The 15,677-nt window shown below is 45.3% G+C and overlaps 1 protein-coding gene across 2 annotated transcripts; it reads left to right on the top strand.

Annotated features, from left to right (window-relative positions):
• Nucleotides 1-292: 292 nt before the first annotated feature.
• On the top strand, nt 293-4,164 carry CRIPTO (cripto, EGF-CFC family member). 2 transcript variants are annotated; one of them, XM_084988050.1, is made up of 7 exons: nt 293-376; nt 585-624; nt 1,351-1,403; nt 1,484-1,618; nt 2,061-2,175; nt 2,260-2,369; nt 3,870-4,164. In XM_084988050.1, exons 2-7 carry the CDS (start codon nt 605-607, stop codon nt 3,980-3,982), a joined length of 546 nt encoding a protein of 181 aa, XP_084844176.1. In that variant the 5' UTR covers nt 293-376; nt 585-604; the 3' UTR covers nt 3,983-4,164. The 2 variants fall into 2 exon arrangements, with proteins under 2 accessions (XP_084844176.1, XP_084844175.1); XM_084988049.1 differs by lacking the exon at nt 293-376 and having other exon boundaries at nt 387-624.
• The last annotated feature ends 11,513 nt before the right edge of the window (nt 4,165-15,677 follow it).

The following is a 15,677-nucleotide window of genomic DNA, read 5'->3' on the forward strand; positions in this document are numbered from 1 at the left end:
GATCAAACGCCTTGAGAAATTACGGGGTGTGCAGGTTTTTCCACCATTCCTCCAACCTGGAATCACCACCCCACGTCATAACGGGTTTGCTTTTTTTCTTCTTCTTCTTTAAAAGAGTAAGTCTAATGGTAGAGACATCAGGGCTAATTAATCTCAGTTTAACGAGACCCAACCTTTTCCTTCTCTCTTTGTTTGGCTGCTTCACCGCCCCTCAAGCTCCTCACCTCCACCCCCAAGTGTTTAAGCATTGTAATGCACACGGGCCTCCGCCTCCCCGCCCACCGGAGGGCCGGTCCCCGCCGCCCTGGGGGCTTGGGCTGAGGGAGGAGAAACTCCCTGAAGGTTACCGTCAAAGCGTGTATTGGGACCAACCTGTGTGAGGAACCCCCCAGTTTCCCTGGACATCCTGGCTCCTGCTTCTTCTAAGACCTTCTGGGGGAAGCATATTCTAACCTGGGATAGTTTTCTTTTCAAATTCCCATTTTCACTTCAGAAAATTGGTGTTTTCCTTTGGGTGTTTTGGCAATGACTGTGAATTAAATTCAGGCATATATATATACATGTTTTTCCTTCTAAATTGTTAGGAGCCCTGGATCGAAAGAAGATGGAGCGCTTCTCTTCCAGGTAGGAACTGATCTTGAGTGTGAATTTTGATCACTAGAGATTGCCAGTTTAGGAAATCTTCAACACTTCTCTGTCGTCTGATTTCATCTCATTCAAAAACTGCTGTTTTTCCGAAAGACCTGGACCTTAAAGTTACATCCACCTTTGCCACTGGCTTTTAACATCTTCAGTTGGGTTACTGGCTCTGCCTATGAAATAACTAGTGTTTTCCTACTTTCTTATAAAAAAAAGGGGTCAATATTACAACGAAATTAAAAATCTGCTTCTAAGAAGGTTAAAGGTATGGACAAGTTTTCAATATTTGGGAACAGTTAAGAATAATGAGAAACTTTTTAACTTTGATCATCTTTTAAATGACTGGCTGAAATGAAATAGTGTGTAAAATGTGATTTGTCAATTATGCACAATGTCATCCAGCCATTTAAAATTCTTGTGTGAAAACTATGCAGGAGAAAAGCATATGTTATGTGAAATAGAAGATAAAAGATTGATAGCTCCTTAAGATTATATACATATGAGGACATTAGCATTAGGTAGATTTTATTCTCATTTTTCTTTATGCTGTTCCATGAATTTGCCCACTTAAGAAGAAAGGAAAAAGAGAAAAGTGTTGCTTGCTTTTCTCTTTCTCCCTAGTGGCTTTGTGAGCAGAACACCCAGGTGTTAACTCGAAAGGGATTTTATTAGCTTTGTTTTGCTAATGGAGGTCTGATTTCCTCTTCCTAGTGTGATTTTGATCGTGGCCTTTTCCAAAGCAGTTGAACTGGGATTAGTTGCTGGTAAGAGACTGTTTTTGTGATCACTAGCAATTTTCCCGCAGCCTGAAATACAGATTCCCAGAGTTGATTTTGTCGTTCAGGATTGGGCCACCGTGGACATGCCCGTCTGTCACCGGGAGACCTGGCCCTCAGCGATGACAGCCTTCAGTCCCAGGAGGAGCCTGCAATTCGTCATCGACCTTCCCAGTTTGTACCATCCACGGGAATCCAGAACAGTAAGACCTACCTGCCTTAGATTACAGTGTGGTCTCACTGTCCTGGTCCTTCACATGTTTCCTGAGTGTCTTTTTGACATTCAAGTGGGCACCTACCTGATTCGGGAGCTGAGTGGATGGCTAGACTTGTTTTGATTACAGAGGCGAGACAGGCGTTGTGTACTTCACCTCCCTGGAGCTCAGTTTTCCTCACCTGATCTCACTTCACACTGGGGACTCTGGGTACCGCCACTGGCCTTTGTGAGAAAAAAGAGTTCTCTGCTCAAAAACACAGGTAGCAGAAGGAACCCTAAAAAGTAGGGTCTTATTCTGTGAGGTTTACAATGTTTAGATATCTGCAAACATTGGGAGAGATTAAGCCCTCATCTCTGTGTTAACCTTTGTTTACGGGAGCTCAGACGTTCAGTCCCTCCACTCTCAGCCACCTCTTCTTACGTTTCAGGTAAGGAGCTAAACAGAACCTGCTGTCTGAATGGGGGGACCTGCATGCTGGGGTCCTTTTGTGCTTGCCCTCCTTCCTTCTATGGACGAAACTGTGAGCATGACAGGCGCAAAGAGTAAGCCACTGCAAGGGGCTAGGGGTGGAGAGGAGAGGGAAAGAGAAGTGGGCATTTAAAATTTGCATGTCTGTTCATTCTCAGGAACTGCGGGTCTGTGCCCCATGATACCTGGCTGCCCAGGAAGTGTTCCATGTGTAAATGCTGGCATGGCCAGCTTCGCTGCCTTCCTCAGTCATTCCTACCTGGTTGTGGTAAGCGGCAGGTCCCCCTTTTTCCCTTTCAGGTTAGTTAGTTGCTTGTAGACACTTAAAAACACTCACCTCTCTTAACTTACCTCATGGCTTGTGTGAGACTGGCAGTCAAAGGTCAGCTTGTAAAAGCTCCAAGGACTCTAAATGGGCCCATCACCTTGGCATCCTTGATTTTTACTTTCTCAAAATCTGGCAAGTTGTGCTGCTTTTAGATGGAAAGTTATTCCAAGTCTATTCAATGTTTTATAGTGTGTGAAATTCTATAAAGGAAAATAAACAAGAAAAGACTTGGCCTCTTCAACACCCAGAGAAGCTTGCTGGTGTTCCTTTCCTTGGGTGGGAAGACCTAGACAAAGTTTCAAGGTGACAGCTCAGTGCCCGCCCCACAGTAGGGTTGGGGTACCCAACTCCAGTTATTGCCCTTCAATTCCACCAGATGCTTGACCTCACTCCTTTAGGAACTTCATGGATACTAAAAGGCACCTGTATGGCACTCCCTGGTGATTGGTTTTAGAACCCTTTCATCCTACTGGTTTTTTGTTGTTGTTTTAACTAATTTGAGGAAAATAATGACAGAAGGGCCAGAATGGACTGGAAGTTTGAGATTAGCAGAAGCAAACTATTACATATAGAATGGATAAACAACAAGGTCCTATGAATAGAACAAAGAACCATGTTCAGTATCCTGCAATAAACCATAGTGGAAAAGAATATGAAAAAGTATGTGTGTGTATATAAATATATATATTCATATGTATATGAAAAAATATATATAATATTTCATACATGATTCATATATGAATATGTCATATATATATGAATCACTTTGCTATACAGCATAAATTAACAACATTATAAATCAACTATACTCCAATAAAATAATTTTTTTCTAATAAAGGCAAGGACATAGAGGAGAAGAAGAGGAGAGGGTTATGCTCCCTACCCCAATCTGAGCCAGATTTCTAGGGCCACCCTGTTCAGAAGCCTCTCCTAGTTCTGACCCAGTAGATGTTAGAAATTAAAAATGTTTGACAAATTGAAATGAAAGCAAATGCTTCATTGAGTACAAGACAGGACCCCTGATGCAAAAGATATATCCTTTTGCATTGGGTGAAATCAGGCCCAGGAGAGGCAACTGGCAAGTAAGTGTGGGTGGAACGACTGTACAGGAGGTGACCATATTTTCTCCCTAAAATATATGGGACCAGGAATGTGTCAGCAATTGCAGGCATCACTGGCTGGAGTATATTACCAGATGTGAGAGCATGTATCCAGGGAAGACCAAATTAACTGTAGGCCCATGGCTAATTTTGTCAAAATATTTTTTTCAGAGGAGTCCAATTCTACATAATCGGTATTATTGATCCCATAAGCACACTGTACTCATCAAATATTGGGCCCTAACTGATTTGGGGTGCTTTTAGATGTGCCATGTGTGTGGGCAACAGGATAAAGTGCTAGAGGAATTTCCATTAATGACCAAGTGTCCCTACCTTCCAGATGGCCATGTGATGGATGAGCACCTCACAGCTTCCAGGAATCCAGAATTAACAATGTCTGCATGCGCTTTTTTGCTACCTGGCATCTGCCTTGCCATACAGAGTTATTACTAATCCACAATTTGCATACAACATTTATCATGCAAATTTCATGACCTGTAAAGGGTTTCTCTCCACTGTCCTGAGAGATGAGCATTTTTTGTTAGTTGCCCTGAGTAGTGAATAGATTTCCATATGGTCCCTAGCATTTCCTTTAAGTACCAACTACTTTTCCTCTACCCTGCCCTCTCCAAAAAATGTAGGCCATATCCTTGGCCCAAATCCTGTGTTTCTTGACACATATAACTCTACCAAGTGTTTATTAATATTTTCCTTTAAACAACTGAATTCTATCTTCAGATTATTAAAGGTTACTCCTAATGTAGGACTAAGCATAAACTTTGAGTAGGGTTGATCAATCAATTAAAATAATATCTTAAAAAGGAAAGGAAAGGAAGCACCTGTGGGGGGGGGGTGGCAAAGGAGAAGGGAGGGAGCAGATACTAGAGGTGTGAGACAGGATGTGGGGATGATGGAAGTGTGCCTGTGACCCCTGGGAGACTAGGTAGAAAAGTGGGAGCAAATGAGAGGGGCTTTAGAAAATAAAATGGATTACCTGATGGATGATTGCATGGGCACAGAGAAGCAAGTTAAAAAGCAAAGATGAAGGGCAAGTTTCTATCATCTATAGGAAGCTATATAAGATTAGGACACCTCTGTTTTCTCAAGGATATGTAAAGAAAATGAAGTATCCTCAAAGAAAAATTCTATCTAAATGTCTCCCACAAGACTGCTTAATGAATTATGTTTTCTCCATTCTATGCAACTATTTTAATGGTTGTAAAAGAGAAAATGTTCACATTTAGTTGTAAACCAGGTGATAAAACTATACATCGTATAGTTCATCTTAAAAATACATTGTATATCTGGTGTGCCCAGTAAAAGTGGGAAGTACATCGACCACTACGTGAACTGTGGTTATTTCTAGGTGGTGGGATTTTTCTTCCATGCGCTTTCCCGTTTTCCATAAAGCTGTGTTGTATCTGTTTTCATGTGGAATGTGATGTCTACAGAAGGCTTAAAACTAAGGAAACGAAGAGTCAAGAGCTCAGGGCAGTGCCCAGTTTTGTTTGGCTTGTGGTATGTGTGTGCTTTGCTGTAAGGGACAAGATTACATTATTTAGAGACTGCTGGATCCACAATTCATGTTTTTCCAAATTAATGGCCTACAGATGAAAAACTCCAAATGAGTGGGATTTTTTTTGCCATGTCCAATGGATAAGAGGCAAAATGGGATAAGCAGGGGAACAGTGAGGGATACCCCAGGGAACTCAGAGTGTTAGGGTGGGTTGCCTAGTAGGGAGGGCTGGTCTGGCCACTCACTGGCAGTGGGACCCAGTTTCCCATGTTCAGTGGCATTAAACACATTCACATAATTGGACAACCATCACCACCATCCATTCCACAACTTTTTCATCTTCCCAAGCCAAAATTCGGTAAACAATAACTCCCCATTCCTCCCCCCTGAAGCCCCTGGCAGCCACTAGTCTACTTTCTATACCCATGAATTTATCCCAGACACTTCATATAAGCAGAGTCATCTAAAATCATGAACTAGAGGTACATTTTGGGAAATGGTGTTCAAGGAGATACAAAAGACTCCAGATTCTACCCTCAAAAGGCTTATAGACTTCTCAGAGCAAAGTGTCTGCATGGGAACCAATAGACACCTGGGTCCACACTGGCAGGAAAGCATTTTGCCCTTAGACCTTGTTATTCTATGGTGGGTGGACTTGCCCTGGTTCACTCAAAACACTTGCTGACCTAGAAGCCTGACCACAGAGACAGGTTTACTGCACAAGGACTCAACCTTAACCTTGAGGTATAACCACCTTTAAAATACATCTTAATAGAAAGAATTTTTAGAGAGTTCCCCTTGTGGCTCAGCGGTAACAAACCCACTGGTATCGGTTTGATTCCTGGCCCCATTCTTTGGGTTAAGGATACAGCATTGTGGTAAGCTGCAGTATAGGTCACAGATACGGCTCAGATCTGGTGGGGTGTAGGCCAGCAGCTGCAGCTCTGATTCCGACCCCTAAGGGCCTGGGAACTTCCATACACCACAGGCGTAGCCCTAGAGAAAAAAAAAATTTATTTTTTTATGACATGAAATGTGTAAGGCAAAATGTCAGGTGAGAAAGGCAAGTGTGGCCTCAACTAGAATTTTTTTTTTTTTTTTTTTTGTCTTTTTGTCTTCTAGGGCCACACCGGCAGCATATGGACCACACCGGCAGCATATGGAGGTTCCCAGGCTAGAGGTCTAATCAGAGCTGTAGCCACTGGCCTATGCCAGAGCCACAGCAACGCAAGATTCGAGCCACGTCTGCAACCTACACCACAGTTCACGGCAACACAGGATCCTTAACCCACTGATGGAGGCCAGAGGTCGAGCCTGCAACCTCATGGTTCCTAGTCAGATTCATTAACCACTGAGCCACGACAGGAACTTCTCAACTAGAAATCTTAAAAGGCGAGCAACATGAAAATACTGAAGTTGTCTCCAAGTAGGAGGATAAACTTCAAGGGGGACAGGAAGTCCCCACCCCGACCCTACAGCCATCTCAGGGCACAGCTGATGAGTGCCAGTCCTTTCCCCACTCCAAGTTCCTTAGCCAAAGCCGGTGCCTCTGCTGCTCTAGGTGGCTCACCTGGTGGAGTCTGCATGGATTCCTGAGGAGTCTGCATCCCCGGTCACCAGGCCCTTCTCAGGCTGTGGCTTCAGTACCTGCCCACTGACCATCCAAATGGGCAGGGAGGACCAAGATGTGCCCTGGGAATCCCCACAGCAAGCAATCTTAAGGGTTCTGTCCTAAGGAGGAAGCTTCTCCCTGCCTAGGTTCCTTTCAGCCAACAGCAATTTCCAGAGTCACAGTCCTGAGCCATTAACAGCCAACACTTCCTTCTGATTCATCCCCCAGTGAGTCATGCCTCCCTGTGGGCCCCACTCCCCACTATCTTCTCACACACTGTCTGCTTTCCTGCTGCTTCTGTAACACTGAATAATTGGCTTCCCTGTAGGTAACTCGTGTGGTCCATAATCACTTATCCTTCTGCCTTATGTGATGTTATAAAACCTGTGGGTCATTTCACACACCAGTTTATTCAGAGAATACACACCCAACAATTGATGGTGAATTTCCTCCTTTTCCCAGCTTACGCATTAATCAGGGACCATGAGCTAGTTCCATTTACTAGTGAATATTCTCCTTTAAGGGACCCTCTCTAACCTTAACAAGGTCCTAAAACAACCAAAGACAAAAAAAAGCGGACAGGGGGCGTGGAGAGCTCAGGGAGCCTGACTACCAGACACCCTCCCTGCGAGAAGACCTCCTATCCCAGGTGCCTCTGCAGCGAGTGTGGTGGTCCACATCAACACATCCCCTTCCCTCCAGAGGGCTTGGAGCTATGACTTTGTAATTTTTATTTTATTTTTATTGTTGTCTTTTTAGGGCCAAACCCACAGCATATAGAGGTTCCCAGGCTAGGGGTTGAATCAGAGCTGTAGCCGCCAGCCTACACCACAGCCATAGCAATGCAGGATCTGAGCCACGTCTGCAACCTACATCACAGCTCACAGCAACGCCAGATCCTTAAACCACTGAGTGAGGCCAGGGATTGAACCCTTGTCCTCACGGATGCTAGTTGGGTTCGTGAAACACTGAGCCATGATGGGAACTCCACTGGAGTTATGACTTCTTTTTCTAAAAGAAAAAGTCTAATCGGCTACAGCTCCGATTAGACCCCTAGCTTGGGAACCTCTATATGCCACAGGTGTGGCCCTAGAAAAAGACAAAAAGACAAAAACAAACAAACAACAACAAAACAAAAATCAGAAAGCCCCACCAGGTAGAAGAAGTTAACTATGTGCCGACCACAAGCACATGGACCCCGGACGGTTGGAACCAGGTTGATGATGTTGACTCTCAATTACCTCACCACCAACCAATCAGAACACCCATGAGGTGATCACATACCCTGCAACCCTCTCCCTCACCCTGTCTTTAAGAACCTTTCCCTGTGGAATCTAATAAAAAAAAAAAAAAAAAAAAAAGGAGTTCCTGTCTTGGCAATAGAAACGAATCCAACTAGGAACCACAAGGTTGCAGGTTCAATCCCTGGCCTATGCGGGAAAAGAATATGAAAATAGATATATGTATGTGTATAACTGATTTACTTTGCTGTACACCTGAAACTAACGCAACGTTGTAAGTCAACTATACTCCAGTAAAATTTATCAAAAAAGAAAAGTTTCTCAGAAAGCCAACGGGAAGTTTGGGTTTTCTAAGCACTAGCTGCGTGGGCTCCTTGCTTGGCGTCCTATAATAAATGCTGCACTTTCCTTCACCACAACTTGATGTTAGTAGACTGGCTTTCCTGGGCAATTGCAAGTAGACCTGAGTTTGTTTGGGTAGCAGTAAGTGACAAACAAATCCTTGGAAGAGTAAGTGAAGGAGCCTTGCCCTGTATTGTTATATTGCAAGGTTTTGTTTTTAGGGCTCTTACTTCTTTAATCAGCTACATTATAAGACAGTGTTAGAGCTGCTGACCCCACCAGAGCCCTCACCTCTGAAGGAGCTAGGCATGTCACACACAGAGCCACATGTTACCTTTCCTCCAGCTGCTGTCATGACCACAGTACAGCAATGACTGCACATTCCCCAAGTCCCTTGGGACCCAGGAGAGGTCTGGAGCCCACACAGGCGAGAAGTAAGGAAGTGAGCTGGACCCTGAGCAGTGCCTGGAGCACAGTGTCCATCTGGCCTCCAGGGTCTGTTCTGCCCACTGCTTCAGAGTTGAGTGACTCAGGGTAACTCAGGGAGCTGCTGCTGCACCTGCAGAGGGATGATGACAGGTGCCTGGCAAGGAAAACGCCTAGAGGTTCTCAGTAAACCAGCTGTCCTTGTCTTTATCATCACTGCACATAAACCAGTATTTATTAGGCAAATGCCATGAATACAATGTGTGGTATGACAAATATATAACCAGGCTATATACTGCTAAGGAGGCCTTCAGTCACCAAAGGGCCAGGCAGTGGTGATTGATGAGGGTTTTGAGTCTCTACTGCCTTGTGTGGAAACTTTCTTAACAAGGCAAACTGCCTCTAGAAACTCAGCAGTGCTGGGGTTTGCTGTGGAGAAAACCCAGTGGTTCTGTGACGGTGGGAGGACGTTAAATCTCTAGATCTCACTTTCCTTGTCTCTACACCAGGGATGATATCAATACCCATGATCAAAGGATCCTTGTGAGGATGACGTAAGAGCAAGAGTGGGCAAGGGCCCCCTGGACTGCATCCTGCACCCAGTAAGGACACAATGCCTCATTTAGAGTCAGGACTCAGGACAGTGCTGGGCACCACCCAGGATCTGCCTCCAACACAGGAAGCGTAGGGGTGGGAGCAAGTGACTCAAAACCAAAACTGGCTCATGTCCCCTAGGTCCCTCCCTGGCCTGGACATGAGGCCCAAGGCACATCATGTCACTCTTCAGTTTCTTACCGATGAATTGAGACCGGCTGACACATGGGCTCCAAAACCTCTGTGGCTCTGACTTTTCAAGTTTCTCACAGTTGTCTGGAACTTGTGCAAGATGGTTTCCGACTTGTCACCTAAGAGCACAAAACCAATGCCATCTAGAGGGACCACCACAGAACTTTCTCTGCCCTCTCCCTAACTTCCTGTATCTGACAGGCTTTCTCATTGCTTCATCAAGGCTTTTTTCCTCCACTTCCTTCCTGAATTCTTCTTCTTCTTCTTTTTCTTTTGAGGGTTGCAGGAACCTCCTGAGGCATATGGAGATTCCCAGGCTAGGGGTTGAATCAGAGCTATAGCCACTGGCCTACACCACAGTCATAGCAATGCCAGAGCCTTAACCCACTGAGCAAGGCCAGGGATTGAATCTGTGTCCTCATGGATGCTAGTCAGATTTGTTAACCACTAAGCCACGATGAGAACTCCTCTCTCTCTCTCTCTCCCTCTCCCTCTCCCTCTCTCTCTCTCTCTCGTTCATGTTATGGCTGCACTCACAGCACGTGGAAGTTCCTGGGCCAGGGATTGAATCCAAACTGCAGCTGAGACCTATGCCATGGCTGCAGCAACACTGGATGTTTCAACCCACTGCACCAGGCCAGGGATTGAACCTGAGCCTCCCCAGCGACCTGAGCCACTGCAGTCAGATTCCTAACCCACTGCACCACAAGGAAACTCCCTTCCTGACTTCTTAGTCTGCTCGCTTTCTGCTTGGTGAACTTTTCCCAAACTCTCATGTTAGCACCTTCACAGCCTTTCCTCTCTCATTTGAATTTTTCATCTATATTACACTTTTTTCCCGTCTTTTTCAGAGTGTGGTTGAGGTGCCATCCTCACCCTAGAGATGATGTCTCAGCTCTTCAACTGCCCCTCACTCGAACTGCCTGGCATTTGGACCGATGGATGACCACATTCTAGGTTCTCTGGCTCATGACCATCCCTTTAAGACATGTCACAGAATATGAACTAGGAGGGGGTTTGCTGGCAAGTGGGTTTCATGGTTTCCTTTTCCTTCTGTGGTCTGTAGGTCTCCCAGTCACTTTTCTGAACCCATAGACTTGTTGTAAATGGCCTGGCAACCTGAGATCTCTGCTCTGAAACAGAAGGAGCTCTTTGGAGGTGAGGACCAGGGGCTGCTGTCTTGGCTGCAGTGAGGTCCAGAAGCAAGTCAGTCCATTACTGCAGGCCCTTCCAGGTGCCCCCAGGGTCAGCAAGGCCCCTCTGGGTTACAAAAGGATAGTCTGTCTCTTTTCGGAGGGAGACAAGATCTGGCCTGCTTGGCCTTTGTCTCAGGCCTAAAGTAGAGGCAAGCCTGCCCTGTGGCAGGTCAACTGCCTCTACCTGGAAGTTTAGAAAACACAGCTCAGATCCACTCCTTGAACGTGATGCTCAGACAGCCTTTGACATAGCAATGTTAGCCCCCAAAATTGTAGCTTCCAATACCTGTCCATCTCTTGTGGGCTTACTCTGCCAGGAAGTCTGCTGGAAAACTTGTACATACATGATCCCATTTGATGATTTCAATTGTAGTGTTGGGTAACTATCGTTACCTTCATCTCACAGAGAAAGACACTGAGACTCAGAGAGGGTGACTAACCTACCTAGGCCACACCACTGGTAGGTGAAGATGGACTCCAAGAATGACTCCACCTTCCAGCTCCTGAAATCCCATGCTACATTATAGCTCTCCATCCCCAGCATCATCTCATTCCAAAATGTGGGTTTGGATCAAATGAAATCTAATGTTACTATTTTTCTTTAAGCAAACAAACATTTAGCAGGGAGGAAAAACAAACAAACAGACAAAAACATGTTCGCCGTATGCAAAGTATTGTCCAAGGTGCCTGGGCCCAACATACCAGGACACATAAGACATAACCTCCACAGACCATGGAGCCCCAAAAAGACAGCTACACAAAGGGAACAAGCACAGAGCAGGAGGTGCTGAGTATGGAGCTACTGGAAATAGTCAAGTTCACAGTTCAAATCTGAAACAATCACTCTGTGGGTATAAATTCTCACCTTATGCTACAGGACACATCTCATCACTACAGCCAGCAGACCCTTGGCAGGTATTCCAGGAGAGCACAAGGGTGGAGGGAGGCCCTCAGTTCCATCTGCCAGCCTTCTCCCCACCCCATGCAGAGGTGGCCCTGGCTGGTTGCTGGCTCACAGATCACCTGCTATACCCCTGACCAAGGGCATCAGTACACAGCCCCTGCACACGGGCTCTCACTCACACATGTTCTCACTCACCTGCATCCTGGGTAGGTAGTGGAAGAGGAGGCAGATCACACTGCCACCAGCCCACCCCTGTCTCCACGCAGCAAGCCTTGGGCTGGCCAGAGAACCACTGCTTGGTGGTTCACCTCCGCCCTTCCTGAGCTGTACCCTTGAAACACAAGACGTGCTTGGCCAGACGTGCCTGGACTCAGCAGCCTCATTTTTAGTGTCTGGAAAGACCCCAAAAGTCCTTGCCCAAAATAATCTTCCCCATGGTGCTGCTTGAGAATCTTCCCTCATTCTCATTTTTCTTCAGAGAATGGCAGAGCAAAGACTCTGGTGAAAATGCTGTGTAATCCAGGCAGCTCGCTAACTGGCATCTCCTCCCAGCCAAGCAGGAATGGTTTATCTGAAGGTAATGGAATATGGATCAGATTTATAAAGGAGTGGAAAAGGTCAGGCCAAAGGAGACACAAGCCCAGGCCCTGTCAATTTCACAACTCTGATCTTTTGCAAAGCATGATTCTAAATGAGGTTCTTAAAGATAAGTCACCAGGAGGACAGATGAAGGCATCACAAAGGGGTCCAGTGGTCCAGTGGTCCTGGCCACACAAAGACATTTGAGGCCTTGGAGGGAAGCTTCTGTCGGAGTTTGCCAAGGATGCCTCTTAGAGAACCTCCAGTTCCCAGCTCTGTATCAGTTGGGGTCTATGGTGGGCAAGGGTCTGGGGAAACAGGGCCTGTGGGTCAGCAATTCTGTTTGTCAAGTCCTGTTCTGCCTTTGCCCAGGCTGCCCAGCAGTCAGGAACCTGCTCACCAATAGATCTCCTCCTTCATCACCACCCCCTCTCCAAAGGATCGCCATCATTTAGGGCACTTCCCCAGCTCGTCTTATGCCTTTTGTCATGTTTGCTGCATTTCTTATCAATTTTCCTTATCCTGTTGAAAATGCATTAGATTAGACAATGTAATTGAAAACACTTTGTAAATTTTAAAATGTCCTATAAAATCAGTATTCAGTGTTTAGCTATGCAGAATCACAATCATGACTCAGGATTTATGACCTCTCCATTAGGTCAAGTGGAGCCTGGAAGTAAGGAATCAGGCCTGGGAAAGGCATTGCTGAGAGAAAACGGAGGGAGATGAAAGATGCTCAACTGCTTCCCATGTAAGAAACCCATGGGTCCTGGTGAAAGAACACAGGTCTGCCCAAGGTTAGAACCACCAAAGATGGCAGAGTCAGGGACACAGCCCTGTAGTAGACTACTAATACAAATTTCCAGACTTGTCTTCGATTTGGCCCAGCCATCCAGAGAGACCTCTTTGCTCACAGTGACCATATTAAAAAAAAAAATCATTGTCTTTAAGTGGCAGCAATCTCAAGGAATAATAGGTTGGAATATTTGCAGTCAGGACTGTCCTCAAGATGCTGTATGGGAAGGTCATCATACCTTTGCAATCTTGGCCACATGCACCTTTTAAGTCTGTGCTTGATGCTCTGGTCTTTGGGCCATACACTCATGAAGATTTCATGTTTACCATTCAGTCCTTGGCCACATCATAAGAGAAGTTAAGCATTTGTCCTGCATTGCATAGATAATGAAGCTGAATTGTTAGGAATCATGTGGAATAAACTGGATTCTAGAACCCACAGTGTTATACTGTTAGACCTCACTTTCTATTAAACGAACCCCAGCGATTCCATTCTATTTTTCTATTTGGTCACCCATGCCCCCACCCCTGCACCCCCGCAGCTTTTTTTCTGTGTTAATGGCATGCAGAAGTTCCTGGGAGAGGGATCAAACTTTCACCATAGTGGTAACTTGAGACACAGCAGTGACAATGCGGGATCCTTAACTGCTAGGCCACCAGGGAACTTTTGGCCATCCATTTTTTAATTGACCACATTGGCCGTAGTTCTTTTCTTTTCTTTTCTTTTTTCTTTCTTTCTTTCTTTCTTTTTTTTTTTTTTTTTGGTCTTTTTGTCTTTTTAGGGTAGCACCCACAGCATATGGAGGTTCCCAGGCTAGGGGTCCAGTCAGAGCTGTAGCCACTGGTCTACACCACAGCCACAGCAAGAAGGGATCCAAGTCATGTCTACAACCCACACCACAGCTCACGGCAATGCCGGATCCTTAACCCACTGAGCAAGGCCAGGGATCAAACCTGTATCCTCATGGATGCAGGTCGAGTTTGCTAACCAGTGAGCCATGACAGGAACTCCCAGCCATAGTTATTTTCTATTTAAGGATTAGAGATTTAACTTTGAATCCCCTACCTCCTCCCTATTAAACCGACCAGAGATGTTGACATGTCTTACTTGTGTGATTCAATTACACATTAATCACATTTTATATGGATATTTACTATTTATAGTCTATGTGCCTAATATATGGGCCAATTTCAAACAGATACAAACATATCAGCTTCAAGAGCACTTGCAGGCTTTGAGGTCAGACTGACAAAAGTTTGAGTCTCAGTTCTGTCATTTACAGCTGTAGGATCATGGGCACATTGTTTAGTCTTTCCCAGACTCAGTTTTCATGTCTATAAAACAGGGACAATAACCTCATTGAGGACAGGCAGTAAAGAACCATAATATAATGTGAAATGTTTCATAATAAAACATATATAAATATTAGTTTCACCTTCCCCTACCTTTCTCATAGAAAACTAGTCTCCCATACTTAAATATTGTATCCTCTAACTAATTTTATACTCCTTCTGACTATGAAACAATAAGATAACTAATATATCTTGGGTAAAGCATTATGGACTCTTGCATGGAGTGCAACGTACTCTATGAAGCCTTAGGAAGTGAGACCATCATTATGTTAACAGGAAAGTTCCATGGTACCAGGCATGTGAAGGCCTTCCCTCATCCAGTCAGCTTATCCCAGAAAAGCAGCCAAATAAGGGCTAGAAACGTCATGCAACCCATATAAATACTTCCCGTGTTGCAAAACCCACATTAGTGAAGAGGTTGGGATCAGCTAAAGAAATGTGTTGACTCTCTGATATCTGCCTTATTGACCTTGAACTGGCCTTGTGAAAGGTCTGCCGTTGTTAAGAGACAGTATTTGCATCTCAGCACTGAGTGAAAGCATCTTCCTCTTATGAGAGCCTTCTCAGAGCCCTATCGCAGAGGACAGAGATGGCCCTTCCTGGGGGCTCTGCCACTTCCTCAGTCTGGGCTGCAAGTGTGTTTCCTGCCAGCCCTTTTCTGACCAATAACTCACAACTTCTTGGTACCCACTCAGCTCCCAAGCGTAGTAAGGCAGCCCCCTTCCTTATAAATGTGGTGTCTCACAAGTCTCATTGTGAATCTGCTGGTTGGACCAGGTCCCCACTTGCCTGGAGCTAAATGGCTCTTGATGGTAAAGATTCCTGGTGTACAGACTGGTCTCACTAGCTGGGTTTTCCCTGGCCCATTTGGGGGGAGGGTTTTTTAAATGTGGGTTGTTATCTTTTACAGGAGAACCCTCTTTTCATGCTATTTATTTTACTCTCTCCCATTCCATCCCCACCACTACAACCAATAACTCAGTTCTTAGAGTCAAGAGTGTAGGCTGCTCTGAATGCAAACATCTTAAGAGCCAACCAGCCTTTGGGTCCCCCTGGAATTTTCCGTTATCATTTTGGGAAAACCATGTCAAAAATTGAATCACAACAACAACAGCAACAACAACAAAAATAGGAGTTCCTGTTGTGGCGCAGTGGTTAACGAATCCGACTAAGAACCATGAGGTTGCGGGTTCGATCCCTGGCCTTGCTCAGTGGTTAATGATCCGGCGTTGCCATGAGCTGTGGTGTAGGTTGCAGATGCGGCTCGGATCCTGCGTTGCTGTGGCTCTGGTGTAGGCCGGTGGCTACAGCTCCAATTCAACCCCTAGCCTGGGAACCTCCATATGCCACAGGAGCGGCCCAAGAAATGGCAAAAAGACAAAAAAAAAAAAAAAAAAA

Source organism: Sus scrofa, chromosome 13 (genome assembly GCF_054392235.1).
Source record: "Sus scrofa isolate SSC_HxYL_T2T_F1_AM1 chromosome 13, Sscrofa_HxYL_maternal_Yorkshire_Landrace_v2.0, whole genome shotgun sequence".
NCBI lineage: Eukaryota > Metazoa > Chordata > Mammalia > Artiodactyla > Suidae > Sus > Sus scrofa.

Bases quoted from the DNA above. Each gene is read 5' to 3' on its own strand.
- CRIPTO (XM_084988050.1), top strand. From the start codon at position 605: ATGGAGCGCTTCTCTTCCAG. The intron at 2,176-2,259 runs GTAAGCCACTGC...GTTCATTCTCAG, and splicing joins GAGCATGACAGGCGCAAAGA to GAACTGCGGGTCTGTGCCCC. The intron at 2,370-3,869 runs GTAAGCGGCAGG...CCTACCTTCCAG, and splicing joins GTCATTCCTACCTGGTTGTG to ATGGCCATGTGATGGATGAG.